At 42.2% G+C, this 16,349-nt stretch overlaps 1 protein-coding gene and 1 pseudogene across 9 annotated transcripts in view; one reads left to right on the top strand and one right to left on the bottom strand.

Annotated features, from left to right (window-relative positions):
- The window catches only part of BDP1 (B double prime 1, subunit of RNA polymerase III transcription initiation factor IIIB), a 122,880-nt gene that overhangs the window by 17,593 nt on the left and 88,938 nt on the right, over nucleotides 1-16,349 (top strand). For all 9 annotated transcript variants that reach the window (XR_004429858.1, XR_004429857.1, XR_004429859.1 and 6 more), the window contains one exon: nucleotides 14,707-14,761. Coding sequence is in view for 6 of the 9 variants with exons in the window: in XM_033179822.1 (XP_033035713.1) it covers nucleotides 14,707-14,761 (55 nt within the window). In the remaining 3 variants the exon portion in view is untranslated. The remainder of the gene's footprint in view (nucleotides 1-14,706; nucleotides 14,762-16,349) is intronic.
- LOC117065231 lies at nucleotides 6,883-7,459 on the bottom strand (annotated as a pseudogene).

The raw sequence follows: 16,349 nt of genomic DNA on the forward strand, positions 1-16,349 counted from the left end.
TCTGAAATAATTTGTTGAAGATTAGTATTATTTTGTATTAGTTAAAGTATTAGTATTACTTTAACATTTGATAGAATTTACCTGTGAAACTATTTGATTCTGTAGTTTTCTTTGGAGGAAGGGTTTATTTTATAAATTTACGCTTTCATTGATAATTTGTATTTTTTCTCTCTCTCTCTAGTTTTTTTTTTTTGGAGACAGGGTCTCACTCTGTCACCCAGGCTGGAGTGCAGTGGTGCTATCGTGGCTCACTACAGCCTCAACCTCCTGGGCTTGAGTGATCCTCTCACCTTAGCCTCCTGAGTAGCTGGGACTACAGGCGTGTGCCACAATGCCCAGCTAATGTTTTGTATTTTTTGGAGAGACTGGGTTTTGCCACATTGCTCAGGCTGGTTTGGAACTCCTAGGCTGGAGTGATCTGCCTGCTTTGGCCTCCCAAAGTTCTGGAATGACAGATGTGAGCCACTTCTCCCAGTCTCCTTAATGAACCAACTTTTCTTTTTTTATTTTATTTTATTTTATTATTTTGAGACAGAGTCTCGCTCTGTCGCCCAGGCTGGAGTGCAGTGGCCGGATCTCAGCTCACTGCAAGCTCCGCCTCCCAGGTTCACGCCATTCTCCTGGTTCAGCCTCCAGAGTAGCTGGGACTATAGGCGCCCGCCACCTCGCCCGGCTAGTTTTTTGTATTTTTTAGTAGAGACGGGGTTTCACCATGTTAGCCAGGATGGTTTCGATCTCCTGACCTCGTGATCCACCCGTCTCGGCCTCCCAAAGTGCTGGGATTACGGGCTTGAGCCACCGTGCCCGGCATGAACCAACTTTTCTTTTTTTTTTTTTTTTTTTTTTTTTTTTTTTTTGTTGAGACGGAGTCTTGCTCTGTCGCCCAGGCTGGAGTGCAGTGGCCGGATCTCAGCTCACTGCAAGCTCCGCCTCCCGGGTTTACGCCATTCTCCTGCCTCAGCCTCCCGAGTAGCTGGGACTACAGGCGCCCGCCACCTCGCCCGGCTAGTTTTTTGTATTTTTTTAGTAGAGACGGGGTTTCACTGTGTTCGCCAGGATGGTCTCGATCTCCTGACCTCGTGATCCGCCCGTCTCGGCCTCCCAAAGTGCTGGGATTACGGGCTTGAGCCACCGTGCCCGGCATGAACCAACTTTTCTTTTTTTTTTTTTTTTTTTTTTTTTTTTTTGTTGAGACGGAGTCTTGCTCTGTCGCCCAGGCTGGAGTGCAGTGGCCGGATCTCAGCTCACTGCAAGCTCCGCCTCCCGGGTTTACGCCATTCTCCTGCCTCAGCCTCCCGAGTAGCTGGGACTACAGGCGCCTGCCACCTCGCCCGGCTAGTTTTTTGTATTTTTTTTAGTAGAGACGGGGTTTCACTGTGTTCGCCAGGATGGTCTCGATCTCCTGACCTCGTGATCCGCCCGTCTCGGCCTCCCAAAGTGCTGGGATTACAGGCTTGAGCCACCGCGCCCGGCCGAACCAACTTTTCTTAATGTCAGTTTTAAGTTTCCAATTGTTTGTGTGTTGTTATTGATTTTTTTTTTACTGTTTAGCACTTCCATTTACTTTTTGTAAATTTACTGTTCAGCACTTCCATTTACTTTGTTTTTTTAGCTTCTTAAGATGAACACTTAAAGCATTGATTTTAAAGCCTTCTTTTCTAAAGTAGACATTTACAGCTGTACATTTCCTTTTTGTTTTTGAGACAGAGCCTCTCTCTGTCACCCAGGCTGGAGTGCAGTGGCGAATCTCAGCTCACTGCAAGCTCCGCCTCCTGGGTTCACGCCATTCTCCTGCCTCAGCCTCCCAAGTAGCTGGAACTACAGGCGTCCGCCACCACGCCCGGCTAATTTTTTGTATTTTTAGTAGAGATGGGGTTTCACCGTGTTAGCCAGGATGGTCTCCATCTCCTGACCTCATGATACGCCCACCTCGGCCTCCTGAAGTGCTGGGATTACAGTCATGAGCCACCGTGCCCAGCCTGTACATTTCCTTTTAAGCATCACTAGAGCTGTGTCCCACGAATTTTGATTTTTTTTCTTTTTTTTTTTGAGACCGTCTTGCTCTGTTGCCCGGGCTGGAGTGCAATGGCATGATCTTGGCTGACTGCAAACTCCACCTCCCAGGCTCAAGCAATCCTCTTGCCTTAGCCTCCCAAGAAGTTGGGACTATAGGTGTGCACCACTATTCTCAGCTAACTTTTGCATTTTTTTGTACTGATGAGTTTTCACCAGGTTGCTCAGGCGAGTCTCTGACTTCTGAGCTTGGCCAGGCATGGTGGCTCATGCCTGTAATCCCAGCACTTTGGGAGGCTGAGGTGGGTCAGCCACTTGAGGTCAGGAGTCCAAGACCAGCCTGGCCAACATGATGAAACCCTGCTTCTACTAAAATATAAAAATTAGTCAGGTGTGGTGGCAAGCTCTTGTAGTCCTAGCTACTCGGAAGGCTGAGGCAAGAGAATTGCTTGAACCCGGGAGGGAGAGGTTGCAGTGAGCCGAAATTGCATCACTGCACTCCAGCATAAGTGACAGAGCAAGACTCTGTCTCAACAAAAAAACCAAAAAAAAAAAAAAAACTCCTGAGCTCAAGGCAGATCCTCCTGCCTCGGACTCCCGAAGTGCTGGTATTGTAGGTGTGAGCCACTGTGCCTGGCCCGATGTTGTTACTATTCAGTTAAAACTATTTTCTAGTTTCCCCTGTGAGTTCTTCCTTTACTTCTCAGTTATTTAAAAGTTGGTTGCTTAATTTCTTTTTTTTTTTTTTTTTTTTTTTTTTTTTTTGAGACGGAGTCTTGCTCTGCCGCCCAGGCTGGAGTGCAGTGGCCGGCTCTCAGCTCACTGCAAGCTCCGCCTCCCGGGTTCACGCCATTCTCCTGTCTCAGCCTCCCGAGTAGCTGGGACTACAGGCGCCCGCCACCTCGCCCGGCTAGTTTTTTGTATTTTTAGTAGAGACGGGGTTTCACCGTGTTAGCCAGGATGGTCTCGATCTCCTGACCTCGTGATCGCCCGTCTCGGCCTCCAAAGTGCTGGGATTACAGGCTTGAGCCACCGCGCCCGGCCTGGTTGCTTAATTTCTAAGCATCTGGGACATAAGTTTTTATTTTATTTTTTGAGACAGAGCCTAGCTCTGTTTTCCAGACTGGAGTGCCATGGTGCAACCTTGGCTCACTGCAACCTTTGCCTCTTTGCCACAAACCATCCTCCCACCTTATCCTCCCAAGTAGCTGGGACTATAGGTGTGTGCCACCAAGTCCAGCTAATTTTTTTTTTTTTTTTTGTAGAATGAGGTTTTGCTATGTTGCCCAGGCTGGTCTTGAACTTCTGGACTCAAGTGATCTGCCTGCCTTGGCTTCCCAGAGTGCTGAGATTACAGGCATGAGCCACTGGGCCGGGCCTAAATATCTTATTGTTTCCTAACCTAATTTTATTGTGTATGTTGCTATAATTTGTAATTTAATATTTTTAAAATATATTGATTTATTTTAAAATTTAGCATATTAAAAAATGAAATTTAGCATATTTCCATCTTGGTATGTGTTTCTGGTGTACTTGAAGTTAATGTGTATTCTGCAGTTGTTGGATGTGGTGGTATCTAGTTCTGTCAATTACTAAGAGAGAAATTAAAATCTCTAACCATGACTATGGATGTATTTCTGTTTAGATCTATCAGTTTTTACTTTGTGTATGTTAAAGTTGGTTTGTTGGATGTTGACATTTAGCATGCTGATGAATTTATTCTTTTACCATTAGGAAATGTTTATTTTTGTTTATTTAGAGACTGGGGTCTCACTATGTTGCCCAGACTGGAGTGCAGTGGCTATTTATAGGGATGATTGCAGCCTCAGTCTCTTGGGCTCAAAAGATCTTCCTGCCTCAGCCTCCTGAATAGCTGGCACTACAAATGTGTGTCACAGTGCCGGGCTCCTACATGGTTGTGTTTTTTTAAATTATTGTTACAGAGATGGAGTCTCACTTTGTTGCTCAGGTTGATCTCAAACTCTTGGGCTCAAGCAGTCCTCTCACCTTGGGTTCCCAAAGTGTTGGGATTACAGGTGTGAGCCATCCTGACTGGTCCATGATTTTTTTTTTTTTTTTGAGACGGAGTCTCGCTCTGTCGCCCAGGCTGGAGTGCAGTGGCCGGATCTCAGCTCACTGCAAGCTCCGCCTCCTGGGTTCACGCCATTCTCCTGCCTCAGCCTCCCGAGCAGCTGGGACTACAGGCGCCCGCCACCTCGCCCGGCTAGTTTTTTGTATTTTTTAGTAGAGACAGGGTTTCACCGTGTTAGCCAGGATGGTCTCGATCTCCTGACCTCATGATCCGCCCGTCTCGGCCTCCCAAAGTGCTGGGATTACAGGCTTGAGCCCCCGCGCCCAGCCAGATTTATTTTTTAATTGTTTCTTTAACCTGTGTCTTCACATTGTAAGTACACATTTTATAGACTACATAGTTGGGTCATGCTGGCTTTTTTGTTTGTTTTGTTTTGTTTGTTTGTTTGTTTTAACCTTGTCAAGGGTCCAGGCTAATCTTGTCTGTATTGTTCCAATTTTAGTATATGTCCTACTGAATGGAGCATAGGTCATGCTTTTTTATCTAGTCTGAAATCTTCTGCCCTTTTTTTTCCCCAGGAAGAACTATGTAAATTTTCTAGTAAACATTCTTAGAAAAGCATTACTTTACTGTATATTTCACTGATTTATAAGAAATAACATCAGCCTTAGAAAAACTAGGAAAAAAGATACAGATAATTAAACTTACATGAAAATGGAAAATTATAACAAAAGACTGAGCTTTATGCATTTAGTTAAATTAATGAGATTATAATTTAAAAACTGCATCTGAAAACAAACTTCACTTAATCAACAGCAGTGTTTTATGACTCAAATATACTGAATTTTTTTTAAAAGAAGGAAACTCACTTTGAAACCATGTTTATTTTAAAAATAGACCTGGGTCAGATGCAGTGGCTCACGACTGTAATCCCAGCCCTTTGGGAGGCTGAGGTGGGTGGATCACTTGAGGTTGGAAGTTTGAGACCAGCCTGGCCAACATGGTTAAACCCCGTCTCTACTAAAATTACAAAAATTAGCTGGGTGTGATGGCTTGTGCCTGTAATCCCAGCTTTTTGCGAGGCTGAGGCATGAGAATCAGTTGAACCTGGGAGGTGGAGATTGCAGTGAACTGAGATAGTGCCACTACACTCTAGCCTGGGCAACAGAGCAACACCCTGTCTCAAAAAAAAAAAAAAAAAAAAAATTTAGGCCTGTATTCAGCTTAGATTTTTCCTCCTAGGCTCTGATCATATTTATTTTATTTTGATTTGGGAAGAAAATACTGTTTCTGATGGTACAAAAGGCAAAATTTAAAAGTTTTATGTGTGTGTTTTTTTTTAATCCCAGTATGGAATTTTTTCCTTTTCTTTTTTCTCTTCTCTTCTCTTCTGTTCTCTTCTCTTTCTTTCCTTTCTTTTTGGAAGTCTTGCTCTTTTTCTCAGCCTAGAGTGCAGTTGCGTGATCTTGTCTCACTGCAACCTCCGTCTCCTGGGTTCAAGTGATTCTCCTGCCTCAGCCTCCTGAGTAGCTGGGATTACAGGTGCCTGCCACCATGCCTGGCTAATTTTTACATTTTTAGTAGAGACGGGGTTTCACCATGTTGGCCAGGATGTTCTAAAATTCCTGACCTCAAGTGATCCACCCGGCTTGGCCTCCCGAAGTGCTGGGATTACGGGCATGAGCCACCATGCCTGCTCCCCACTATAAAATTTTAAGAATTATTATTACTGATTAAGGTTATTAAATTTATAACACTAATTACTTGCCAGCTGTTGGTAGTCTTTTTCTTCTCTAGTTCATCCAGGGAACTCTTAAATTACACCTTCAGCAGAATAATCCTTAAATGTACTTTAATTTTTTTTGAGACAGGGCTTCGCTTTGTTACACAGTGTGAAGTGCATGGGCATGATTACGGCTTACTGCAGCCTCTATCTCGGCTCACTGCAGTCTCTTTTCTCCTGGGCTCAAATGATCTTCCCACCTCAGCTTCCTAGGTAGCTGGGACTACAGCACATGCCACTATGCTCGGCTAATTAAAAAAATTTTTTTTTGTAGAGACTAAGTCTCACTATATTGCCCAGGCTGGTTTTGAACTGCTTGACTCAAGTGATCCTCTTGCCTCGCCCTCCCAAAGTGTTGGGATTACAGGCATGAGCCACTGTGCCTGGCCTTTCAGTGTACTTCATAAGCAAAATGGGAACTTTTGTTTGGATTTTACTGTTCCTAATTTTATTCTGAAACTCAGTTTTACTCCAGGCCATAAATAACGTATTAACTTTGTAATGCACAGTTGTATCCAATTCAGCAAAACAGTAGTTCATCATCAGGCTGTATTCACCCAGAGGTTAGGAAAACCAGGATTCGTCACACCTTTTAAAACAAATCTGTCTCATGTTATATGCCAATGTGTAGTTTCAGCCTAAATTCTGACAATGAAATTATATGGATTCGTATCTGTGAGATGAGATATCATCTTGATTTTCTTTTCTTTCTTTTTTTTTTTTTGAGATGGAGTCTCGCTCTGTGGCCCGGGCTGGAGTGCAGTGGCCGGTTCTCAGCTCACTGCGAGCTCCGCCTCCCAGGTTTATGCCATTCTCCTGCCTCAGCCTCCGAGTAGCTGGGACTACAGGCGCCCGCCACCTCGCCCGGCTAGTTTTTTTTTTTTTTTTTGTATTTTTTAGTAGAGACGGGGTTTCACCGTGTTAGCCAGGATGGTCTCGATCTCCTGACCTCGTGATCTGCCCGTCTCGGCCTCCCAAAGTGCTGGGATTACAGGCTTGAGCCACCGCGCCCGGCCTATCATCTTGATTTTCAAAAGGAGCCAAAGGGAGTTCCTCAGAGCTTACCTTTGCCTGGCTGAAGCTGAAAACTTTGTAACTTCATATTGCTGGTGATTTTCCCTTTGCCTTGAAAGAAGGCGAACTGGGGATTCATTTTACCAGTTCAATCACTAAAGCCAGTAAGTAGTCAGTATTTGTGATTGTGTGGTCAGCTTTCTCGTCTGAGTTGGAAAGCACTGATACTTTGCTGTTCTTTACATCCACCGCTAGGTGGCTTCTTTACCCTCTAGGCCATTCATTCTTCACCTTCAAGGCAAAAATACCACCGATTTTCTTCACAATCTGTCTGCTTTCCTCTTCAGGCTTCCTCTAAATCTCTTTAAACACAAGATTTGTCTTAAATCCATTCCCTGTAAAGCTGGTTGAAGCAGCCTCAATTTGATGAGTTCTAAAAGAACTGGCAGCTTTGAGAAAGCACATCTTGTAAAGTGTTAAAACCGCAGCTTCTCCAAGGCCTAAATTATGCTGCACAGCCACCTTTGCACCAGGAGCTTGCCTCTTTCCAGCTTCCTTTCTCAGCTGCTAGCAGAGTTCAGCACACTGAACCAGCTGTTTATTGGTTTATTATAAAGGATATTATAAGGGATACAGATGAAGAGATTCATAGAGTAAGGTCTGGAAGAGTCTTGAATGCAGGCACTTCTGTCCTGGAGGAGTTGGGGTGCACTAACCTCCCAGCACATGGTTGCATTCACCAGCCATGAAGCTCCTGAAAATCTCAGCCTTTTATTTGCTTGTTTTTTCAGTAGCCCCAAAGAACATGGCCAGCTTTGCCTTTTTTTCCCTTTTTTTTTTAGACAGTGTCTCGCTCTGTCATCCAGACTGGAGTACAGTGATGTGATCTCAGTTCACTGCATCCTCTGCCTCCCAGGTTCAAGCCATTCTCCTGCTTCAGCCTCCCGAGTAGCTTGGAATTATAGGCGCGTGCCACCATGCCCAGCTAATTTTTTTTTTAAGTAGATATGGAGTTTTGCTATGTTGGCCAGGCTCGTCTCGAACTTCCTTACTTCAAGTGGTCTGCCTACCTCAACCTCCCAAAGTGCTGGGATTATAGGTGTGAGCCACTGCGCCCAGTCTCTTTTCCCTTTCCTTTCCTTTTTTTTTTTTTTTTTTGAGACAGGGTCTTTGTTGCCCAGGCTGGAGTGCAGTGGTGTAACCATGGGTCACTGCAGCTATGGCCTCTTGGACTCAAGCAATCCTCCTGTCTCAGCCTTCTGGACCACAGGTGTGCGCTACCGTGCTTGACTAAATTTTTTATTTTTTGTAGATAAGAGATCTTACTATGTTGCCCAGGCTTGTCTCAAATTCCTGGGTTCAAGCAATCCTTCTGCTTCAGCCTCTCAAAGTGCTGGCATTACAGGCATGAGACACTGCACTTAGCCCTATATATCTTTAAATTCACCTTACCATGAACTTATAATAGTTTAATGAGGCAGCTGGTCCAAGTCCACTGGTGTTTACAACTAAATAATCACAACTGATTACAGATTTGTTTCTTTTTTAATATTAAATTTTTTAAAAAACCACTGACCCATGTTCAGACAAACTTCTTCTTTTCGGGTTTTTTTTTTTTTTTTTTTGATACAGGGTCTCACTCTCTATTGCCCAGGCTGGAGTGCAGTGGCCTGATTGTGGCTGCCTGCAGCTTCAACCTCCTGAGCTCAAGTGATCCTTCCATCTCAGCATCCCAAGTGCCCAAGTACAGGCACGTGTCACTATGCCCACCCAATTTTTGTATGTTTTTTGTAGAGATGGGGTTTTGCCATGTTGCCCAGTCTGGTCTCAAACTCCTGGGCTCAAGCAGTCTGCTGCCTCGGCCTCCCAGAGTGCAGGGATTGCAGGCTGAGCCACCATAGCTGGCCCAGATAAATTTCTTTTACCCTACTCTACTTCCACTGCTTTACTTGACTAGCCTTAAAAACAAAAACAAACAGCTGGGTGTGGTGGCTCATGCCTGTAATCCTAGCACTTTGGGAGGCTGAGGCAGGCAGATCACCTGAGGTTGGGAGTTCGAGACCAGGCTGACCAACGTGGAGAAACCCTGTCTCTACTAAAAATACAAAATTAGCCAGGTGTGGTGGCACATGCCTGTAATCCCAGCTACTCGGGAGGCTGAGGCAGGAGAATCAGTTGAACCTTGGAGATGGAGGTTGCGATGGCTAAAATCATGCTATTGGACTCCAGCCTGGGTAACGAGAGAGAAACTCTGTCTCAAAAACAAAAACAAACAAACAAAAAAACCAGTTTTCCTTCTCTTTATATAGATATATATGAGTGTTTTGTCTTTTAAGGAAATTGAGTAGAAAAACTAGTTTTTAACATTTAACTATATATTTACCATTTTTGATGTTTTCATTTCTTCCTGTAGGTCTGAATGACAGGTCTACTGTTGAAAAATTTTCTGAGGTTTCATTTATCTGAATGTTTTTATTTCAACCTTATTTTTGAATGATATATTTTGCTGGTTTGACAGTTATTTTTTTTTTTGGTCTTTTAAAGATGTCATTCTGTTGTCTCCTGGCTTTCAGTGTTGCTGATGAAAAGTCGACAGTAATCATATCGTTCTTGCCCCTGTATATGATTAATTGTATTTCTCTGGCTGTTTTCAGGATTTCTTTCTTTTTTTTTTTTTTTTTTTTTTTTAGTATTCAGCTGTACGATGATGATATGCCTAGCTTCAGTTTTGAGTTTGCTGAGCTTCTTGCATCTTTCCCTGTATTTGGGAAATTTTAAATTACTTCTTTTAATAGTTTCTCTATTTAATTATCTCGTTCTGGAACTCCACCAACATAGTTTACCCCAGGTGACATTCTGCAGGTTACCAAAGCTCTGACCACCTTTTTCCAATCTTTTTTCCTCCATTTCAGTGTTGATAGTTTCTATTGTCGTAGCATCAAGTTCACTGACCCTGTCTTTTATCTTCAGTCTGCTGTTAAGCCCATTTAGTGAATATTTTGTTTCTGATATTATATTTCTTATTTCTGTAATTTCCACCTGGTTTTGTTTTATTTTATTTTGTTTTATTTTATTTTTTGAGACAGAGTCTCGCTCTGTCGCCCAGGCTGGAGTGCAGTGGCCGAATCTCAGCTCACTGCGAGCTCTGCCTCCCGGGTTTACACCATTCTCCTGCCTCAACCTCCTGAGTAGCTGGGACTACAGATGCCCACCACCATGCCCGGCTAATTTTTTTTTTTTATTTTTATGGAGATGGGGTTTCACCGTGTTAGCCAGGATGATCTTGATCTCCTGACCTTGTGATCACCTGCCTCGGCCTCCCAAAGTGCTGGAATTACAGGCGTGAGCCACCACACCTGGCCGCCTCCTGGTTATTTTTTATAGTTTCTATTCCTCTGCTGAGATTTCCCCATCTCTTCACTATACTTTCCTCTAAATTCTCAAACATCTGTATAATTAATGGATCCTTTAACTTTTTTGTCTGTTCATTCTAATATCTAGATCACATTGAGATCTGTTCATTTTTTTCTTTTTTTTCTGAGTCTGCTTGCCAGGGAATGGGATCGTTCTCTTGTGACTTTTTCTTTTCTTTTCCTGACTATCACATTTTCCTATCTTTTCTCATGTCATGTGGGTTTTAAAAAACAATTAATTTTTTGGTCTCTGTCATGGGTTTGTTTGTTTGTTTTTGTTTGAGACAGAGTCTCGCTGTGTCACCCAATCTGGAGTACGGTGGCATGATCATGGCTCACTGCAACCTCCGCCACCCAGGTTCAAGCGATTCTCCTGCCCGAGCCTCCTGAGTAGCTGGGACTACAGGTGTGCACCACCATGACTGGCTAATTTTTTTTTTTTTGAGACAGAGTCTCACTCTGTCGTCAGGCTGGTGTGCAGTGGCGCTATCTCAACTCACTGCAACCTCCGTCTCCTGGGTTCAGGTGATTCTTCTGCCTCAGCCTCCTGAGTAGCTGGGACTACAGGTACGTGCCACCATGCCCAGCTAATTTTTTTTTTTTTTTTGTATTTTTAGTAGAGACAGGGTTTTACCATGTTGGCCAGGATGGTCTCAATCTCTTGACCTTGTGATCCACCCGCCTTGGCCTCCCAAAGTGCTGGGATTACAGGTGTGAGCCACCGTGCCCAGCTTAATTTTTATATTTTTAGTAGAGATGGGGTTTCATCATGTTGGCCAGGCTGGTCTCAAACTCCTGACCTCAAGTGATCCACCTACCTTGGCCTCCTAAAGTGCTGGGATTATAGGTGTGAACCATCGTGCCCAACCATTTTTTTTTTTTTGAAATGGAATCTTGCTCTGTTGCCCAGGCTGGAGTTCATTAGCACGATCTCAGCTCACTGTAACATCTGCCTGCTGGGTTCAGGTGATTCTTCTGCCTCAGCCTCCCAAGTTGGGATTACAGGTGCACACCACCATGCCTGACTAATTTTTGTATTTTTAGCAGAGATGTGGTTTCACCATGTTGGCTAGGCTGGTCTCGAACTTCTGACCTCAAGTGATCCTTGACCTCCTGACCTCAAGTGACCTCAGCCTCCCAAAGTGCCAGGATTATAAGGAGTGAACCACCATGCCCGGCCAGCCATGAGTTTTTTTTGAAATTGCATACTAGGCCGGGCGCGGTTGCTCATGCCTGTAATGCCAGCACTTTGGGAGGCCAAGGCAGTCGGATCACGAGGTCAGCAGATTGAGACCATCCTGGCTAACATGGAAACCCCGTCCCTACTAAAAATATAAAAATTAGCTGGGCGTGGTGGCGTGTGCCTGTAGTCCCAGCTACCCGGGAGGCTGAGGCAGGGGAAGGGCGTGAACCCGGGAGGTGGAGGTTGTAGTGACCCGAGATCGCGCCACTGCACTCCGGCCTGGGAGACAGAGCAAGACTGTGTCTCAAAAAAAAAGGAAATTGCATACCAGACATTGTGAATGATGTGTTGTATAGTGGCTGGATTATGTTTTTTCTTTTGTTTTAAAGAGCATTGGGGCCAGGTGTGGTGGTTCACACCTCTAATCCCAATACTTTGGGAGGCTGAGATGAGAGGATTGCTTGAGCCCAGAAGTTCAAAACCAGACTGAGCAACATGGCAAGATTCCATCTCTACAAAAACAAAACAAAACAAAACGCCAGGCTTGGTGGCACACACAATTCAGGAGGCTGAGGCAAGACGATTGCTTGACACTGGGAGGTCAAGGCTGCAGTGAGCTGTGATCACACCACTGCACTCCAGTCTGGAAGACAGCAAGACTCTGTTTCAATAAACAAAACAAAATAAAAAATAGTGTTGACTTTTGTTCTGGAAAGTCGTTAATTTACTGCCGACCTCTTTGTTCCTGTTAAGGCTTGGCTTAAAGCTTTGTTGAGGCAGATCTAGACTGGTCTTTAATCCAGGACATCCTTTCTCCAATGGGATTTCTCGTCTGATTTACAGAAAATAATTTGAGTTACTATTATATTATTTTCTTCTTTTTCCAGAACAGTCTCATGGTAGGCATGAGTTACTATTTTCTAAGTTCTCTATGGATGGTTATGCTAGTACTATACTGTAAATAGATAATGAGAAAAGGGAATGCATTGCATACAGTGGCTGCTTTAATGCATTAGTACTTAATTCTCATGCTACATCCCTGGTAGAGAAAGGCTACTCTAGAGTATTGTCCTTATCTCTTACGATGACCTTTCTCGTGTCTGAGGTGAATGTATTTGGGTGTTAGTGGGGTCTTTGCATTAGGATGCGCCTGAACTCTGTTGTTGTATGGTGTTTTGTGACTTTTAGCGTCTTCCTTCTGCCCTCATCCCTTTAGCAGCTGTTCTCTTTTAGGCCTTATATTCTGGACATATGCAACCCATACTTAGGCCAAGGTACCATGGGGTATTTCCACCCAGGCTTGTGAGGTGCCCCTCTACACAGTTCCTTTTTAGAACTATGCTCCTAAAGATTCCCTACTTCTGCAGCCATAGTTGGATTGCTGTACCCTGTTTGGCCTTCACCTCCCTTTCCTTGGTTGGGAAATTGAGCCCAGGCAGAGAGCCAAGGTAAACATGGGCACATCTTGTCTGTTTTTCTTCTCTCCATGATTGTAGTCTTTCTCTGCCTATTGTCCTTTGCTTGAAAATAATTGATGCATATATTTTGTCAGTGTTAAAAGTCATTTGTGGTGGAGTTGGATATGGAGGACCTATCCATAATGAGTTACTTTGTCAGGGCCAGTAGTGGAAATTATGGGATTTATTTTGTGATCATGGAATTTGACCTGTTACTGGTTCTTACCTATGAAATCAGTGACTAGTTTCAATACATTCTTCGAGAAAGTTTTAAATTGTTCTGAATTATGTTACCAATTAAGTAAAATATGAGGTAGCACTGTTTTAGAATTAAATGCCTGAAACCTATTGATGTTTCTTTTAGGACATTTAATTTAATGTTTATAGCCAGTCACTTTTTGTGGAGGTAACATTTGTTAACTTTTTTTTTTTTTTTTTTTTTTTTTTTGAGACGGAGTCTTGCTCTGTCGCCCGGGCTGGAGTGCAGTGGCCGGATCTCAGCTCACTGCAAGCTCCACTTCCCGGGTTTACGCCATTCTCCTGCCTCAGCCTCCGAGTAGCTGGGACTACAGGCGCCCGCCACCTCGCCCGGCTAGTTTTTTGTATTTTTTAGTAGAGATGGGGTTTCACCGTGTTAGCCAGGATGGTCTCTATCTCCTGACCTCGTGATCCGCCTGTCTCAGCCTCCCAAAGTGCTGGGATTACAGGCTTGAGCCACCGCGCCCGGCTACATTTGTTAACTTTTGAGGAAATGTTTAAATAACAGTATGATCCTTTAAGGTAGAAATAAGATTATCTTTGAAAATTTCTGTATTGGTAATAAGTTTTGTGAAGAAAAATAAAGAATGGGAAAGAAGGGCAACCTGTACATTAAAAGATGTTAATGTCATATCAGGTTTTTAAAATATGGGTAAGGCTAAACTATAGCATCTAAGAGTACACACTTAGGTCATAAACAATAAGGAAATACAAGAAAGTGATTGCTTTACAAGTCATATTAGTGGTTAAGTTCTTTTGAAGGGAGAAAGAGGGCATGAAGTACTTCCTTTGTTTTAAGTGATATTCTCTCTCTTTTTTTTTTTTTCCGATAAAAAGCTTTATTTTTTGCTTTTAGTAAAAACTTGTAGATCACTGACGTATAGATGGGAAACATTGGCTGTTTCCTTTCCTATGATGTGTGTATGATCAGACATCTTCAGACACAAACTATGCCCTCAGTCTTCCTAATGACCTTAGGATGGATTGAGCCTTAAGCCTTAAACATCTCCCTTTTAATGGTAGTAATCTGGTAGTAAACTGAGGACAGGGATTTTTGGGGCTGAGAAAAACATGATAAAATGTGCCTTAATATATAGAAGGTTGTCAAGATAAACTTGGCCTGCTTCAAAATTTCACTTGTTTCTCTATAGTCTTCTCTCCATGCCACTTGAAATATATTAGAACGATGATGTCAGAGGCTTAACCTGATACGAATACTTTTTTTTAAAAGTTAATACCAGTTACCTTAATCATAGGTTTGATCTGCTTCCGTGTATGTTGACTTTATGTTTTTCTGTCCTTTGTAAATCCAGCTTTCATTGCTGATTCATGCTATTGGTAATAAGAATCAAGAAGCTCAGTAAAAATCTTTCATCCTTATTTTTAAAAAGCCAAAGGTTTAAGTAACTTGCCTATTGGTAAAGACATATTAAGTAGAGAACAGTATGTTATTCCTAAGAGTTTCGTTTTAATGCTTACTGCATTTAAAAAAAAAAAAAAAAGCTTGTTTTATGGGAGAAAATTACCATAGGATTTTTTGTTGTTGTTAACAGAATAAATTTAAACGTGAAGAGAAAACAAATGGATGGAGAATAGACAAAGCATTCCGTAAGTATTAAGACCTCTTTTATTACTTGGAGAGGCTAAAAAATGACCGGTCTTTTGTCTTTGGCTCCAGTGTGTTTTAGATTTGTTTTGTTCCTGTATTGGCATAAGAGGAAGAAGTCTGAAATTTTTCTGTTTAGCAGTATGGGTCTGGTACTTGCTACAAATATATAGGCAGGAGATTATCCAGAGTATCTAGGTGCAGGTAAACAGTTCTAAGTCCAAGAAGTTATGGAGGGATTGATGCTACCACTTCTAAGTGTTATTTATTCTGAAGGAACTGTATTGGAGGCGATAATTGTTTCTGGAAGACAGTACTATTAGTTATATAGATGGTTCTTTCTAGTTCTGAATGACTAATCAGTCGTTCAGTCTATAACACTGACCACCTACTATATGGTAGTCATTGTTCTAGGTGTTGAGTATGTAATGGTGGAAGATATATGGCAGATGAGAATCCTGCATTTAGAGCCTTAAGTCTAATTGGATGGGGGAAGAAAGATAGTGGATAAGCATAATTTTAGGCAGTGATTCATTTCCAAAAAGAAGATAAGAGAGAGGGTGGCTGTTCAGATCTCTTTTTTCCTAATGATCATTGGATCATTAGGGAAGTTCTGTCTGAAGAGATGTACTAGCATTTGAATTTAGATCTCGTCTGAAGGAATAAGATAGGTATCTTTCAATTTCTAACTAAAATCCTCATTAAAATTAACATTTTTCTTTAAGTCTAGAGAAAGACATCTAAGAGCACCATTTTCTCTACATTTACTGTAAGATTAGATGTAAAGTTCAAGCAAGGATTTGCCTCCTGGCCTGGATTCATTCTTGGAGTGTTCATTGATTACTTTCAGATATAATGCTGTTGATAGGTATTTAGTGGGCATGTTCCTGATTAAATTCATTTACTTCCCACTTTGCTGATTCTTATAAGAGTAAATGGTGAAATGGTTGTGATAAAGGTAGGGCATATGGTGGTGAATAGGCATTTCAAGGACTTCTCAGTCCATAAAAAAATTGATTTATATTTACACACATTTCAAAGTGTAGTTCGAGTTTTGACAAAGAATATGCCTGTGTAACCACTATCCCAAACAATAGAGGAAATGTTTTCATCACTTCACAAGGCCTGTTATGTCCCTTTCTGGACAATGAAATGCTGTCCTCCTGCCCATGGCAACCACTATTTTTATTTTAATCACCATAGATAGCTTAGTGTGTTCTAGAATATCTTATACATGGTATCATACAGTATGTACCCTAGTATCTGTTTTCTTCCACTCAGTATGTTTTTGAGATTGCCTCATATTATTGCATATATCAGTAGTTTGTTCCTTTTGTTTTGTTTAAAACTAGTTTATTTGTAATAAACAAATTATTACAAATTTGTAGTAAACAAATTATTATTTGTAATAAGCTAGTTTATTCCTTTTGTTGCTGAGTGGTGTTCTGATGTGAATTTTATCTATTTCTTTGCTAAGACAAAGCTATTTTATTGCTGAATGGTGTTCTGTTGTGTACTTGTTTATCTGTTCTCCTGCTGATAGACAAATCCATTTGCTTTTGATGTTATGATACTTTAAAAGCTAGAAGT

This window comes from Trachypithecus francoisi, unplaced genomic scaffold (genome assembly GCF_009764315.1).
Source record: "Trachypithecus francoisi isolate TF-2019V2 unplaced genomic scaffold, Tfra_2.0 Lachesis_group2, whole genome shotgun sequence".
NCBI classification, from domain to species: domain Eukaryota; kingdom Metazoa; phylum Chordata; class Mammalia; order Primates; family Cercopithecidae; genus Trachypithecus; species Trachypithecus francoisi.